We start from the raw sequence: 13,925 nt of genomic DNA on the forward strand, positions 1-13,925 counted from the left end.
TGTTGTCATTGTAACAAATTGGTGGAAATGATTATGCGATGGACTCCTTAATCTATACATATTACAAATACAATGCGAATCATTTAATAATCTTTCTACAAGATGAAGGTTTTGTATGTATCCATCTTGAGCTAAAAAGTAATATTTGTGCTAATATTTATATTTTATAGGAATGAACTTGCAAACATTGTTAGACGGAGAGGATATAAACTGATTAGAGAGCTTCTTGCTAACTGAACAACATCAAACATCGATGGGCTTGATCTGAAGAAAAGCTTTGATGAAAACCAGGGTGCAATCAGTGATCATGAACATATATTAACAGGTTTATCTCAGTTCCTTTTAAGTGTTATTCAATCCTCATTGTGAAGTACCTCTGGCTGTTATTGATACCCTGTTATATGTTAAAAGGTCAGGACAAGAAGGCGAATACTTTGGTTGTCGAACACATCTCATCAACTGATATCTCCACTGTAGGGATCGATTACAGTAGTCCAAGTAGTGATTTGGATTTCAACTCTGGTGTCTTTAGGAGCCTACCTGTAGAATCTTCATCCAATTTGTTTTTGGAAGAAAAGGTATCGCATAGATTAAAGGGTCATGATGAGAAAGTAAAAGACGTTGCTGAAAATGCTTTCTTGTCAACTGAAGTTTCCACGATGGAAGGTTCAAGCATCAATTTTGATCTCAACACTGATGAAAACAGCTACATGCCTGTAGAACTTTCAGTCCTGGAGGAGAAGACTTCATCTAATTTGCAAGTCGAGGACGAGAAGGTGAATAAGATGGTTGAAGATGTGGCCTTTTCAAATGAAGGAAAGAAACATTATTCCTGGAGTTCAAATCCAGATTTCAATCCCACTGACTTTAAAAGTATGCCTATAGAATCTCCAATCAGTTTGTCCTTGGAGGAAAGGCCCTCATATAATTTGAAAGATCAGGATGAGAAGATTAAGAATAATGATGTACCTCTCTACTCTAGTGAAGATTCTCGCATGCCTACAGAATTTTCAGCAAACTCATCCCTTGAGGAAAAGGTGACAAAGTTTATTCAGAATGGGGATTTGGATATGATTGAGGGTAAGATTCTCTATAAACAACAGTTTTATACTCACTTCATCAGTCAATATATATATATATATATATTTTTTTTTTGGCATTTCACTAGTCCAGACGCTGGTGTTGATTTTGACATAAAAGTATAAGGTGCTTGACTCAACAATATGAAATATATTCCAAAAATTGATGGGGGGATTGGTTGGAGTTAAGTGTTTGACATTTATTCATACGTCTATCATCAAAAACAGAAAAACCCCTTGAAATGGAATCAGAGGTGTCTCGTCTGCCTATATACTTTCACATCTTGCCAACCTTTTCTTAATATGTTCCCTCCTTGTTCCCTATTAAAATAGTGAGGATTTATTTTCCTTTTGCTCTCCTTGTCCCTATGTTTTTGTGAATCCTAAAATGTGATAATTTTGATGGATAGCATATGAAAACATGTAGAGGAAACTCACTCAGCATTTGAGCATACGAGTAACGTGACTGCTTGGAAGCTAATAAGTCTGAGGAGTACCTATATTATAAAGTTGTTTCAACTTAATATCTGTTACTTAACATGATCCAAGATGTTAGGCTGATGGCAATCTTTGTGCTAACATGTTGTGATGGTGTAGTTGCAAAGTTCTAGGCACTTTGGACGACCATAATTGGAGTATTGCATTTCCCAAGCTGTATTACAGACCATGGTTTTCACTACAGTAAAACAGGCCTCATATATGGTTTCTTTAAATAGTATTTGTTTGAATGATGTACACCTGATGAATGGACGTGCAGCACCTTCTCATCATCTTTATCATGACTAGGTAGCGGCACTTGCCGCCTAGAGTTTTACAGGAATAGCTGGGGACAGTTCTGCAGTACATTTTTATTTTTCATAGTGTTAGGTTCATAGTTGATGAAGTTAAAAAGAAAGGGTCCATTTATCGTTTTTGGAAGAGAAATTATAATAAGTTTTATCAAGTTGAAAAGGGTAAAAAAAGGAGTTAATTACGGCTAATGACCATAAAATATGGGATCATTTGCAATGTGCTCTTAAATTTCAAACTTCTGCAATTAGCACCCTGATTCGAGATTTATTTGTAATTTCTATTACTCATCCAAATTATAGTGCACACTGATAGAGTAATGGACAACTGTCCATCATATATAATGAATACATTCACAATGTTTACCCTAAAATAAAAAGTCTTCAATTCACACCCTAATTTGAAATTAATCTACTCACTAGTTGGACATTCTGGACACTGATTTGGATAGCGGGTAGCCTTAAAAATTAATCTCAAATTATGGTGGCGAATGCAAAATTTTTCTAGTTTACGATGCACATTACAAATGCCTCTATCTTTTAGAGTGGATATTTGCAATTAACCTTAAAAATAAATTTCTTAATACCTTTAAAATAATTCTCTTTGTACCATAATACTTTACTTGATTTCTTGTTAGTAAAAGAGGAGTGAACATAAGAAAGATGATCAAGAACACCTCAACTCTGAAGTTGAAAATTCCAAAGGGTTGAATATCTTCTTTGCCATCTTAATAGTTCTAGTATACTATTTATCAAAAAAAAAAAAAAAAAAGAAGGTTCAAGTATACTGCTAATGTTGCTTATTTTTTTGTTTAATGTCCCTGTTACCCTGTAGATAATTTTTCAACCACTATATGTACATTGGTTTTGTATATCTTTTAGTCATGTATTTGTCATGATACCATTTTGTATTTGTCTTTGTAGAATGATTTCTATCTTGAGATTGAATTTGTTGACTTTTATTTATTTGGTGCCTTTGAATATTGAAGTTGAGTTTGTGGAGCTGCTTGATGCTCAGATAATGCCTATGGTATATTAAATGAACGTGTTGCTGAAGAAAGCAAGGAATTTATCAAGCTGCAAAATTCGGTAGTGCAGCCTGCTGAAGAGCACTCTGGAAATTCGCTTAATGGTGGGAGTGTTGCTGTGACATTGAATGGCAGTACACTGACATCCAAGGATGTCACTCCTGCTGCACTAGTCACTCAACCACTTAGGTTAGTAACTTAGTATTCTATAACATATGATAAAAGTGCCCAGGCCTGCAGCTCTTATTTATTTTCTTTTCTCAAACTGTTATAACCATTTGAACAGGTTTCACATGTCTAATTTCATGAACTCTAAATCATGCTATTTATAATTTCTATTTAGTTTCTTCATTATGCAAGCGACACTTCTACTTATTGATTTCAATCCATTAATTTATTCTTGAAATTTTGGCATATGTTGTGAAGAATCTAGAGATGCTTATTAGATGAATTGTTCTTTATTATGAACAGCAACAACAACAATTAATTTACTTCTCTTTTTAAACTAATTTTCCTACCTAAATGAACAATGAAATCACGTGGTTTAATATCCTCCAATTATGGCAAGGTTGGCATCAAAAAGGTTTTCATACATAGTTTCTTGATTGATGGTGATTTTTGTATGGATTTCGTATGTCTTTGCGGAGTTGTCATATTCCAATCCAAGAATGTTTATTTGCTTCAAATAGTTAGTTGAATTCTGGTGTGTGTTTTGGGGGGGGGGGGGGGGGGTGTATTTCATTTTATGCTTAATGTTGGGGTTATTGGTTAGTGTACAGAAAACAATGATAGATTGCTTGGAATTCTGTACTATCCAAGAAAAGATCAAAGCTTAAAGCCACGTAGGTAAAAGAAATGGAATCAGGCCTTCAAGACCATGCAGATTTTGGATTGACGTTGCTATCTTGTACCATGAAAATTAAGGTCCTTTAGCCTGTTATGTGCAACGTTTAGTATTCTTTTACCAAGTTCAAGTGATAGCCCAACAGTAATGGCATTCTTTGTAGTGCACTATGTCTGTGGTTCAAATTCCACCCCTCCCCTTCCCACTATCTACCAATTAAAAAAATGTTTACATTTCTTTCTGTTTTTCTTTCCTTTTATACTTATATTTTCCATATTCACTTGGTAAGCCAGCATATAACTTAGCAAGAAATCAGGTGGTTTCCATCAGAAATCCATAATCATCGTGAAATATTGATGCCTGAAAATATTGGGAGTTGCAATTTGATGGCATTTCTGGAAAGGTTGAGAATTCTTAGGTTAGCATTTTACTACTAGGAAATTTGATTTTTAGGACAAAAAGTTTAGAACGTGAAAAAGATTTTTAAAATGGTCTCTCCAAACTTATTAATCCCACTTATCAAAGCTATTTTGAGCTTATTAGAATTTTGAGGGGCCTTTTTGATAACCCTTGGTACTTGGTAGCCAGCAAATGGGGCCGAGATTAGTTGGCCTAATGTTGTGGCAACAAATCAACCAATAAAAAAATGAAAAAGGGCAACAAATCTATAAAATTATATATGATCTCCTATCCAGCATGACTTAATGCTTCTGCCTTTACCATATAGAGGGAAGTGCCAAATTTGTAGTCAATAACTAGAGTAAAATACTACTGGGTTTCATGGTTAGTGTGCTAAATTCAATCTCTAATACTTACATTTTTTGTTAGGTGATGACAAAGATATTATAAATCATACTATATAAATCTTATTAAGATGTGTTAGTTTATACATACAAAATAAAAAATTCATAATGATTTTTTTTTTTTTTTTTTTTGTGTGGATAAATTCATTACGAATTTTGTTTATTAAGTTGGCGATGTGAGTTTCCAAGTACCTATATAATTCAAAATAGCATTTATTGTTGTTATGATCTTTTTAAACCACATCAATGTAGCATTTCAATCTACTTTGATCCATTTAGTCCATTTTTGTCCAATTCGGTCCCAATCAGTTTATTTCAGTCTATCTGGTCCATTCTGGTCTATGTCGGTTAATTTGGTCCAATTCTGTCTATTTCGGTTCATTTCTGTCCAATTCTTCGGTCCATTTCATCCCATTTGAGACATTTCTGGCTCATTCGGTCCACTTTGGTCTATTCGGTCTACCTTAGTTGACTTCGGTCTATTTTAGACTAATTGAGCCTTAAATTTATAAATTGATTTTTTTTTTTTTGGTAGGTATCCTTTCTAGTTTTTGGCTCAAAAAATTTTTCCCTTTAATTTTTAGGTCAAAAAGTATGAAATAAAAATGTTACAATTGTAAGCTTATATAGTAATTTAAACTTAATATCACACGTCACATACGTTCCATGGAATAGGAGTGTACATTTTAGAAAAAAATATTCTCGGATATGTTCAAATTAGTCAATCAATTATGTATTATAGACTCTTTGCTCCAGTTCAGTTGGCATGTCTCTTTCCTCGCATTTCCTATACTTCCTCTTCTATCTATCTTCACTCTTCACTCTCTTCTTCTTCTTTCTAGTCCAGTAAAACTAGCTACTATACTCCTATTTTGGTAAGCTAAGCCAACAAAAGTAGTGTACACTCTATTCACTTTCTTGCTATCTGTGTCCAGAAAGTAATGTAAATACTCAATGCCTCTGCTGCTCTTCGTATGAATTTTATGTCTCCTCTACTTCTTCCCTCACCAACTTTTTCCAAAATCCATACTGAAACATGGGCTACTATAAGAATAACAACAACAAGAAGAGCACTAGTTATCAGTCCCTCTTTTGCAATGAAGAACGAACGTATTGATAAGGTTGAGGAAGGTGAAGAAATAGAAGAAGAAATGGAGGAATCCCGTGAGACCCTCTTGTACTCTTTTACTCCTTTGCCTTTGTTCTTTATGGCTGCTCTTCCTGGAGGTAAATGTTGTTACCATCTTCTTTTCAAAGCATGGGTGAATGTATGATTAATTTGCAAAAAAACATTTCTAGGGATATTGTATATTCCTTGTGTACTGAGCTACGCTTCTCTTTTTCAATGAATTTTATTACTTTTCAAAAAACTAAATTTTGAGGTGCTTTATATTTTTTAGATGTTGGCTAGGGGATTAATGTAGAAGTAGCCTAAGTAGGATTTATCAGAACCGTACAAAGAGGTTTATGGTTTGGTTTCTTGTGTACCTATTAGTAATGGCGATGCTCATAGAGGATCTTGCTCCATAAATTTTCGGAGGAATGATTTTTTTTTTTTTTTTTCTTTTCATTGTAATTTTGAGACTAAAGGGTGTTGGATGATAGGATGAAGAATCCTAGTTTCTTAGAAAAACTTCAACATGTGCAAAGGTTGATATGGGGAACAGGGCACGGGTATATTAGAGATAAGACTGGGGAACTTTATTTGGTGAATTGTTGAAATTCAGGTTTATATTTGTTTTGAAGTTGGGCAAGTTGGCAATGGTACATTTTAGTGCAATAATTTTGAGGAAAACTTCTTTGTCATGTTAATATACAACACACTAGTGTTAATTATCTTAAGTCTTTTTTCTTTTGCATTTAAATCCTTGAATAACCAGCAATCATGCTGAAATAATTAAAAAAAAATAAATAGGAACCAAATCATCGTACATTGTAACAGATGGCTGAGAACATTGCATGTTCTGAATCCGCTTTCTGAGTCCTCATTACACTGGGCATAAGATTAAGTCAGCAACAACCTCATGGACGTTTTTAACTTTTAGGTTCTGCTGGTCCCTTTTCTATTTTATCTTCTAATTGTATATAGGTTTCAGCAAGTAGTGGGGTTTTCTATTTTTATTTTTATGATGAACAAGTATTTTGTCCCAATGGCCAATGGGAGGGAAAACCAATGGCCTTAGTTTCATAAGATGTGGTCCTAGCCAAGTGTGCTATCCCTTGGAGATTTTGCAAGACTGAAGTTTTTACTTTGTCAAAAAGTATTAGCTAGCCTACTGCAGAATTCATCTTTTTGTAAAGCCTATCTAAAAACTCTTTTGCATAAGCCAGATATTTATGAGCTTTAACACTAGCCTGATATTACTTGATAAAAGTCATGAGACATTAATATCTGAACAACATAACAACTTTTAATATGTGAATTACAGCTGGTGCTGTGAGATCTCTGTTTGGGCCTTTTGTTGAGCTTATTAAGTCATGGAATCTTCTTGGCTGGCTTGTACATTGGGGTCACCTTGGAAATATGGTATAAGAATTTCCTTCTGTCTCCCTCACTCTTATCTTACATAAAATAAACCACAAATTACTGCAAATATTACCATCAACTTTCTGATTTAGAGTTACATCATCTAATTGTCTACTGTTTGATCCTTGAACCTGTAGGCGGTTGTGCTCTTTGCTATGGGTGGCTATGGAACATATCTAGGTTTCCGTATACTTTTTCTGATGATGTGGTAAGAAACTAATTACAATGTTTGCTTATTGTAACTAAATAATTGATGCTGGTTCTGGTGCCATGATTTATTTTGTTGACACGCCATACTTCATCAATTCAGGAGAAGGCTATGGCCAAAGACTTGCACCCAAAGCTTCTAGCCGGGATGTTTTTCTTCTTCGCTCTTGGAGCAACTGGTGGAATAACAGCTCTACTCACTTCAGATAAACCCATCTTTGAGAGGTACTTCTAACAATTATCTTATATATGTACACACACACATCATTCTAACTTAGAACAGGTCCTCTTTATTTGATTTAGAGAAATTGAACTTTACATGGTTGTTTTGCAGTCCTCATGCTGTTACAGGTTTAACTGGCCTTGCTCTCTTGACCTTACAAGCCACATTACCTGCATTATTTGAGGTAATCATGATTTTTGAGGACCTGAATTTTATTGTTTTCTTCTTTTTATATCTATTCCCAGTTCTTTCAATCTCTTTTTCCTTTTTCTTTTTTTTTTTTTTTTTTTTTTTTTTTTTTTCACATTAATCTTGGGAAGTGGGATTATGACATTGTTTCTTGTGCACGCTGCTCTTGGATTTCAACTTGGGCTCAGTTTCTAATCACAACTTGTCCATGCCTTGTCCTCTTGGACTCTATGTCATTCAAATTTGTTTGTATGCACATTCTGTTTGAACATTGATTTGACAGCAATTTTTGGAGGACATGATCAATGAGATTATTGTGATTCCATGAGGCTTAACATATATTTCTGGGCTTAAGAAGCAACTTATGTATTGATTCCCCCCACCCCTACAACCAAAAAAAGGGACGTTAAAAGCAACTTATGTAATTCTCTAGTTAAAATCACAATTTACAACCATTAAGTACTTGGAAGTACTGAGTGAGTAGTGAGTAGTTTCTATATGTGTGTGTTTCTTAGGATTAGATGCCAAACATGCCATTGTGTCGTTTGAGAGTTTCTGGAGTTACAACTTATAAATAAAAATTAAAATTAAAAAAAAACACACACACAATGATTCATTTTATATGCAAAAATAAGTATTCATTTAATATTATATTTATTTATTAAAAAATGATGAGTTTGAATTAATTTAAACTAACGCGTATATTGGAAGTGTGGACTTTGAATTATGATTAAAAATGTGTTAGGCACCCAAAGTTGCTTGATTGAATAAATCAGCATCCACTTATTTTATTGGGCCATTTTCAATTTATAGTGATCCACTTGACCCTAGGTAAACAGGATATATCATGTAATTATTTAAAAAAAAAAATGGTAATGTGAATAATTTACTTTTTAGATCAAATAAACTTGTAAATGAAATGCCAAAAAAAATACTAAAACTTTTACTTTTTTACTTTTGTTACTAGTTAAATTTTAATAAATATAAAACTACATAAATAAAATGTTGTTTAGAACAAATTATTGGCAGTCTAAGACATGGTGGAGGAATTCTTTAAGAGCAACCCCTAACTACTAAGATACTTAAAGCGATCATGTTAAATTTAGTTTACTAAATACATATTTTTTTAGTAGCCTAGCAACTTTAAATTAACAGTTGCATTTTTTTTACATTAAAAGATATAAAAATAAATATAAAAAACCATTTAAAGCCTTTATATATATATATATATATATATAAAAGTTTTCATCAAAAAAAAAAAAAAAAAATACTACAGTCCAACAATTTTACAAACTATTGTTGGCCAACTTCTTACTGGCTCTTATTTGGGCCCACTAATAACATTGTTTTTTTACCAATAATCATTCACCACATCAACAATTTGTAAAAAAAAGTTTTTATCTCTAGTATTTTCCAAAAAAAATCAAATAGGTTTGACTGCAAAAAGTTAAAATAAGTTTTGAAAATTTTTAATTCTTTCCTTAAAAAAAATAAACTTTATTTATAAAGAATTATAAAATAAAATGCTAACACAAACTCATGGGTAGCCCAATAAACTCAACCCAATAACCCAGCCCGCTAATGATAAAATGAGCATTATCCATTAGCAGGTTCATGGGTTGAAACTTACCATTTTCTGGCTTTAACATTAGAGGTATGATTATAATAAGTGAAGACTATTAACATATATATATATATATATAATCATAATCATTATTCTCTAATAATTGTTAGTAATTGATAATTGATACCATATTGAAAGCTCGGGTCTTATGGTTATGGCCCAAAGTCTAGGAATTAATAGCCAAAAAAAGTAGAGAAGAAAGCTAAGTTAAAGGCAGTGTTTGTTGACAAAATTCTAACTTTGCTCCTAAGACGTAAAAAGGATAAAAGTATATTGCAAATTACTTTCCAAAAGTTTGGGGTATTTGGATTTTACATTTTAAAGTTTCAAATTTTAAAATTTAGCCCCTAAAGTTTAGGGTGTACAAATTTTACACACCAAGTTCTAAAATTTAAGAATGTAAAATCTAAACATTCTAAAACTTTATGGAGTAAAATTCAAACACCCCTAAAATTGGGGTTAATTGCCAATTTTGGCATTTTTTTCATCCAAAATCATTTGAATTTTTAAATCCAAAAACTAACAAACTACCTTTTTTTTTTTACTTGCAAATTATTTGTCCTTGAAATCATTTTTGTTTCTTTAGTTTTAGATTTTATTATTGTCATCCTTATAAATTTATATTTATTGCCAATTTAATGTTATATATCATTTTCAATAAAGATATATAACCTTTGGTTTTATCGATTTTGTTCATAAATAATCAATGGACAATTCATTTTGAAAAATGAATTTCTTAATGTAAAGTGGTAAATATAGGTGTAAATGAACCATGTCATTCATTCACAATTTATGCTTGACTCAATAAAAAAATCATTAATTTTTGTTTGTGTATAAACAAATCAAGCCTAGGCCTTAAGCTTATTTAATAAACAAACTAAATTCCAGAAAAAAAAAAATTTATAAATAGATTCGTGAACATTACCTTGATACTTAAAATAAAATTAAAAAAAAAAAAAAAAAAAAAAAACTAAGTTTAAGCTTGTTTAAGAGTTTAATAATAAGCTTGAAAATAATAACTTGCATTTTACCATAATTTTAGGTAACCGTTTTTTTTTTTCCAAAAATAAAAAAGTAATTGGAAGTTTGGACCAAATCAAATAGGGTTTTAACAAGCTTGATAATGTACTTGTGTCGAATTTGAAGCTTAACAGCTTGAACTCAAACTTCATATATAGACTTGGTTTGAGCTTGGATGTTTTACTTTTGCTCTTAACCCAAGTTTAAACACTCATTACTTGACAAAGTTAGTTTGTTTACAGGCTTGTCAGATAAACATTATTAGTCAAACTTTTACTGTATAGTATATAATATACTAATATTATACCAAGTCAATATAAATAAATCAAAAAATATTGAACTATATTAAATATATATATATATATATATATATTACAATTTCGTTATGATTCTCACTTTTCTATTTTTGATAAGTCATTAAGCCCTCATTTGAGAGGAAGAAATGAAATTGAATGAAAATAATAATTTTAGAATATTCTTCTCCTTTCTTGTTTGAGAGTTTTAATGAAGGGAAGAATTTTAGAATATTCTTCTCTTATTTGGGAGTTTAAGTGAGAGATTTAAAACCTCAAATTTTCATTCCCCCAAAATTTGGGAGGAAATAGGATGTAATGAAATTAGATTTAATGAATTTTTTATTAAAACTCTCAAAATACTCCTATATATTCAACCATTTATTTTAAAATAAATGTCTAATAGTAATATTGTCATAAAATGATTTCAATTCGTTCTCTCTATGTTACTCCTAAATAAGATTACTTACATTTTATTCATTTTCATTCTTTTATTTTAAAAAACATCTAATCAAAGTTACTTAATTTCATTCCATTTCATTCATTTCTTTTGCTTAAATACATTCCATTCAATTTCCTTATAAATTCTCAAACTTAAGAAGAAATAGGGTACTCATTTTGGAGTGGGATTCCAATTTATACATATATAAGATCTTCATCTCCTTCTCTACTAGTCATTATAGGGTAAATATTAGGTAGAATATTTGTGTTGTACATTAAAATTTTCATTTGAATTGAACACATAGTCCAATTAAACACAAATATATATATATATATATATATATATTTTTTGTGATGATAATTAAATCCAATGCAACTATTTTATTATCTTTTTCTCGACAAAGTGTTACACTCTGTTACCCTTTTTCGGCCCAATTCACTTAAAAAACCGGGACATCCAATTCCAAGGTCTGAATATAAAATCAGGTGCAGCCTAACAAACAGAAAAAGAAGCAAACCCCAAACCCTAACTAGCCCAGAGCCGTAACCCTATAAAACCTAGACTAACACCGCGAGCTAAGGTTTTTCCTACACCAACACACACACACACACACACCCACACGCACACACCTGGTTCGTTCGCTTGCTCTGATTCTCATCACCATGGCGGTACTCTCTCTCTCTCTCTCTCGCTCTCTTCAAAATTTTTATGGGTATTTGGTCGCTCTAGAAATGAATAAATTATTATCTTTGTGGGTCTTGGATTTTGCCATGCTTAGCTCCAGATTAATATCTGAACATACTATGTGCTGTTGTAGGGGTTTGTGGGCTACATTTGTTAGCTTAACAACCAATATATGTTTTGTCTCTCAGTTCATCTTGTCTGTGATTTGGGTTTTCTCATATATGCTTGTTTATCCACCCAATTTCATGGCTTAGCCAACCACATGTGGTTTGCTTGTTTGTTCTTATGCTTGAAATGTTATGTGTTTCATAATAGATGGATTGGTTAATATCATAATGCATCAGTATTGTTTAATATTTTCTTGAAATGTTATGTGTTTCATAATTGAGAGTGACAAAATCATCCTCCTTTGTAGCCCCATGTCTGGCAAGGGGATCAGCCCCTGCGTTGGCCTCTCTATAGCAGTGCTGCACCTGGGTGTGGGGGATTTTACTGGGTAAGGCCCTGCAATCATCAACAAGATGAGACAAACGTTTAGAATAGGCTGAGGCTCCAGATACCATTACCTTTAATGGTAAGTATCTTGGTTACCATCCACACAGATCAAAATTTCATTGAAAAAAAAAAACCATCTTAAAAGAATAGCCAAGATACTTACCATTACCTTTTCCTATCTAAATTCCTCTTGCCCTTCTGGCCTGGGCTGCTGGTCTAAATGGAATCCCTGCATCTGTCGCTCCTTCCATCTTCATCGCTCCAGGTATACCCCTAAAAAAAGGAAGAATGTAAGCATTTTATTTTTCATCAGAAAATATACTAGTAATGTAAAAAACTTACCCTGCCTCTAAACATCTGGCCTGGTGTTGCACCAATTGCGCCAGGGACACATTGTCCCAAGAAAGATGGCAATGCTTGCACCGTGCAGCTACCAAAGAGAATTTCTTTTCAACCTTCTTATCTTTCAACCTTCTTATTTGTATATGGGTTTATATATAAAACTTGCTTCTGTCATTTCAAGTACCAATAATACACTTCTATAATGGTTAGTTCAGATAAATTTCTAATAGTACAAGCCAGATTGCATTGGAGATGCCCAAATGGTTCTCTTCTATACAGCGTTAGCATTCTTAGCTATTGGGATATCTGGTCATATCACATCCTTGGACGCTTTCCTGAAACAACGAGATTCAAAACAACCAATGCCATGGCAAGCAGCAGGTGGCTTTATTGTGATTCTTCTTGCAATTGTTGGATTTATTGCAATTCAATTTATAAAGCCATGGTCTGTCTGATTTGGAATGCCAGCAATATGTACTGTAGTGGCAACTTTTTTATTCACAACTGGCTCATGTTCATACAAACGTCCTGGACCGCATCCGCAGGGGAGCCCTCTTACAACTATATTTAGAGTTTTTGTAGCCTACCAGATGATAATCCGCTGCCTCAAACGCATAGTCTCAGGTTCTCTCTCTCTCACTGTCAACCTAGAAATTTGATGATAGTCATTAGTATCCACATTTTTGCATTTAACAGAGTTTTTAGAAAGTATAATGACTTCACCAATGTTCATGAGTTCTGTTAGTAACAATTTCCCAGTTTACTAACTTCTAACAGTCGGCAGAACAATATGTAATCAATTGTTAGTTATGACACAAATTTTTAGCAAGCTCTACAATGTTCTTGAAAGAGGAATTTTTTTAAATACAGGTGCCCTGGCAAGGCCGCAATTGTAGTCCAAACCCAAAATCAGGAGCAGAAAGAACAAAATAGATGGAGACATTGCAGCTACGAAGAGATGGAGGATACAAAAAACTTTATACGCATGATACCCATGTGGATGACCTTCATTATGTGTGGGGTTGTGATTTCCATAGGAAGTACTTATTTTTTAGAGCAAGCAAATAATATGAATCGCAAACTTGGAAAATTGAAGGTCCCTCTTCCCATATTTAAATTTTTCTATGAACTTGTAAAAGACCATTTCAAAAGACTGTATGTTGAAGTAACTAAAAAAGTAATTCCAGAAAGGTATGTACCCACTTTTGGAATGATAGTAGCAATGCTGTTTTCTATACTATGTTGTATCACAGCTGCAGAAGTGAAAACCAGGAGGCTTGATGTGATTAGAAGGCACAGGTTTCTTATTTTAATAAATCAATCAAATATTAAATAAA

The 13,925-nt window shown here is 32.7% G+C and overlaps 1 protein-coding gene and 1 pseudogene across 2 annotated transcripts; both read left to right on the top strand.

Moving 5' to 3' along the window:
* Nucleotides 1-238: 238 nt before the first annotated feature.
* On the top strand, nucleotides 239-7,777 carry LOC115979640 (protein PTST homolog 3, chloroplastic-like). The gene is made up of 6 exons (XM_031101693.1): nucleotides 239-325; nucleotides 412-1,080; nucleotides 2,886-3,084; nucleotides 7,207-7,277; nucleotides 7,380-7,501; nucleotides 7,611-7,777. Exons 2-4 carry the CDS (start codon nucleotides 660-662, stop codon nucleotides 7,247-7,249), a joined length of 663 nt encoding a protein of 220 aa, XP_030957553.1. The 5' UTR covers nucleotides 239-325; nucleotides 412-659; the 3' UTR covers nucleotides 7,250-7,277; nucleotides 7,380-7,501; nucleotides 7,611-7,777.
* On the top strand, nucleotides 7,389-13,925 carry LOC115979781 (annotated as a pseudogene). The gene is made up of 6 exons (XR_004089197.1): nucleotides 7,389-7,501; nucleotides 7,611-7,683; nucleotides 12,167-12,247; nucleotides 12,819-13,212; nucleotides 13,285-13,315; nucleotides 13,459-13,925. The product of XR_004089197.1 is annotated as a protein NRT1/ PTR FAMILY 5.5-like (transcript).

This window comes from Quercus lobata, chromosome 3, assembly GCF_001633185.2.
Source record: "Quercus lobata isolate SW786 chromosome 3, ValleyOak3.0 Primary Assembly, whole genome shotgun sequence".
Taxonomy (NCBI): domain Eukaryota; kingdom Viridiplantae; phylum Streptophyta; class Magnoliopsida; order Fagales; family Fagaceae; genus Quercus; species Quercus lobata.

Coding starts and splice junctions, on each gene's coding strand:
- LOC115979640 (XM_031101693.1), top strand. CDS start 660: ATGGAAGGTTCAAGCATCAATTTTGATCTCAACACTGATGAAAACAGC. Junction 1,081..2,885: donor GGATTTGGATATGATTGAGG/GTAAGATTCTCT, acceptor CTTGATGCTCAG/ATAATGCCTATGGTATATTA. Junction 3,085..7,206: donor CTAGTCACTCAACCACTTAG/GTTAGTAACTTA, acceptor TTGAACCTGTAG/GCGGTTGTGCTCTTTGCTAT.